General features: G+C 37.2%; 1 protein-coding gene across 1 annotated transcript; it reads left to right on the forward strand.

Annotated features, from left to right (window-relative positions):
- Positions 1-1421: 1421 nt before the first annotated feature.
- Positions 1422-2314, forward strand: LOC119078921. The gene is made up of 2 exons (XM_037186658.1): positions 1422-1595; positions 1754-2314. Exons 1-2 carry the CDS (start codon positions 1461-1463, stop codon positions 2261-2263), a joined length of 645 nt encoding a protein of 214 aa, XP_037042553.1. The 5' UTR covers positions 1422-1460; the 3' UTR covers positions 2264-2314.
- The last annotated feature ends 371 nt before the right edge of the window (positions 2315-2685 follow it).

Genomic DNA, 2685 nt, shown 5'->3' on the forward strand with positions numbered 1-2685 from the left:
AATGACTTCAAATCAAATCGCGAATCTATTTTCTTGTGCTTATATCATTCGAAGCTGAATTGTGACGATATACAGTGGGAAACATTTTGATGTAACTGAAACCAACGTTAAGAGGCATCGGTACTTAGCTTAAATTATAGCCTAAATTTGCGTGTTTCGTATTTTCTTTTTAATGATATCTTTTCATCAGAATCCTTTTTGCAAAATGTACGACCGCAATTCCGACCACGAATACGTTAGCTGTACACTGACAAAAAAGTTTCGAAAAACTCACCTGTAGTAGGTAACTTTGTCTTCAGGTAATCTACATTATCTGTCACAGCAGTATTTTTTGTATGGGGCGCTACAGCTGTGGCAGCTATTGTAGATTACGTGGAGACAAAGTTACCTGATACAGGTGAGTTTTTCGAAACTTTTCTGTCATTCTTCTCAAACTACTACAACCAAATCTTTTTTCTGTTGAAAGCTAACACATTTGTGGTCGGAATTGCGGTCGTACATTTTTGAAAAAGGATTCTGGTGGAAAGATAACATCAAAAGAAAACTAAAATCCAGTATTTAAAAAACGCCTAAATGTATGCTTTTCAGAAAAGTACCGGGGCCTTTTAATTTTGTTTGTCTGTTACGTAACAAATTCAGTCCAGTGGCTCTTAACCACGCCTCGAAGTATGCAAACACTATCTGATGAAAGTTAGTTGTGGAACAGATAACTCGCCTAAATGTATGCTAGCCAACAAGCACATGGAATTGTCTAATACGGGAATCGAACCCGGATCATTTTGGTGGAAGGCTACGTAACCACTGATCATGAGCCATCCTGTCCGTTTCCATGGTATAGTTAAACAATCGAAACACTAACTAGTGTCTCTGCTTTGCTAAGTCGTGATAAGTACATTGTCACGTGTTCGGTTCGCACATGAATGTAGCACAAAGTAGCACTGTGAGTTTAATGAAAACAATACGTTGATCAGCGAAACAAATGAAATTATTTCATATTATTCTGTGGGACTATAAACCAAATGGAGCAATTGAATGCAATTTCATAAATTAAACGAAAGGTCAATCAAAATCTATTATACCTTTAGCAAACAAGTTTTATAATGCGTTGTTATGCCCGCTAATTACCCATTAATGTTGTATAGTCACATAACCAGTTCATAAATAGTCATAATGAAAATGAAAAACTATTCTTATTGGGGGTCATTCATTAAATACGTCAATTTACAAAGAGGATCTAGATTGTTCAATTGTGACACGAAAAATTAGGGAGATAAAGGTTCAAGAAAATAGTAGCCGGGGGAAGGGGTGGTCTACAAAAATTCTTTTAAAAAAACTCGGATGTCATTTGTGAATCAACCCCAGTCACAATTCATTTCTTAACTATAGCACCTTGATTGGGAAAGCCAGTTGCAATAAATTGTACAAATGCAATCTCACATCAAAGTTGTTAGTTCACCACGATGGATGCGTTCGCACTAATTTCTTTATCTGCGGTGTTACTTTCGAGTACAAGTTGTGTAAATTCACTGGAATTGAAAAGTGTTGAAGAAGGCAGCTGTGGTACATATCCTTCACTTCCTATCAACATGACTTGGGTCGGTATGCAATTTAATTTCAAAAATTAAATTACTTTCGTGAATCAGCTCTCAGTTGAAAAAGTCGATGTAAAGGTCATGACGCGACGCATCCTACGCGAATCAATTTGTATCAGACGGAGCTCAAGGCTAAATTTCTTCCTTTTCGCTATTTTCAGTTATTACAAAATGCTGCAAATATAAAATATTTTGGCGGAGGTAGCAAGTACAATGTATATTCGGCTACCGCTCAGCTCCCCAACTTGTTCCCTTCGCTGAGAGAATTTGAGCTGTACTACGACTCGTGTTTCGAAGGTACTATAAATCTATCAAGTGGAATAGGCTCACTCTATGGATTCGGAGAACTGTTAGGTGATTTCAAAATCCGTCCAGGCGATCCTGAAACTGAACCGACAGCTCTTTATTTCGTTAAAATTGGTCAGCCCCAGCTCACACTACGACATCAAGTTACACTAACCGATTACAAAAGCTTCATTTTCTTCGCCAACTGTTGGACGGATAGCAATCAACGGGCATGGAGTTTCGCAACGTTTAAACCGAATCTAGACGAAGAAGCTATACGAATGATTGAAGCACATGCAGAGCAGTTAGGATTTCAGAGGGAAAATTTTGTTTTCTTCCGTTATGACACTTGTCCATCTTCTGAAGAAGATGTCAGTCACAATTAAATTATTACTTTTTTGGGAATAAATGGTTTTAAAAGAGGATGTCACCTCCTAGAAACATTATTTTTATTTTATTTATTTCGCCTAGAAGTTGCAGGATACTAATTTGAATCGAAGTTCAAGGACAAGAAAGTTATAAGGGTAACGATGCGACCTTGGCATTTTTACTTGAAATTCTTTTATTGGTACAACTTTCAAGCCATTCACGTTTAGCGCCTTTTGGTACGCGTACCAGAACATGAAAAACACGATACCGTGGAACAAATAGGTATATTTTGAATACTAGGTGGGATGCATCAATTTTAGATCCTACACTTCCCACATTCAATGTATTGGTTTAGGTTTTTGATTTTAGTTGATTGGCATCACTGACATACATCATTAGATGCTTGTGGTGGATCCATATAATTTCATGCGTCCAAGGA

The sequence above is a fragment of the Bradysia coprophila genome, unplaced genomic scaffold (genome assembly GCF_014529535.1).
Source record: "Bradysia coprophila strain Holo2 unplaced genomic scaffold, BU_Bcop_v1 contig_297, whole genome shotgun sequence".
Taxonomy (NCBI): domain Eukaryota; kingdom Metazoa; phylum Arthropoda; class Insecta; order Diptera; family Sciaridae; genus Bradysia; species Bradysia coprophila.

Excerpts from the sequence above, each read along its gene's own strand:
- LOC119078921 (XM_037186658.1), top strand. The coding sequence starts at position 1,461 with ATGGATGCGTTCGCACTAATTTCTTTATCTGCGGTGTTACTTTCGAGT. Across the intron at positions 1,596-1,753 it reads TTCCTATCAACATGACTTGG|TTATTACAAAATGCTGCAAA; the intron begins GTCGGTATGCAA and ends CGCTATTTTCAG.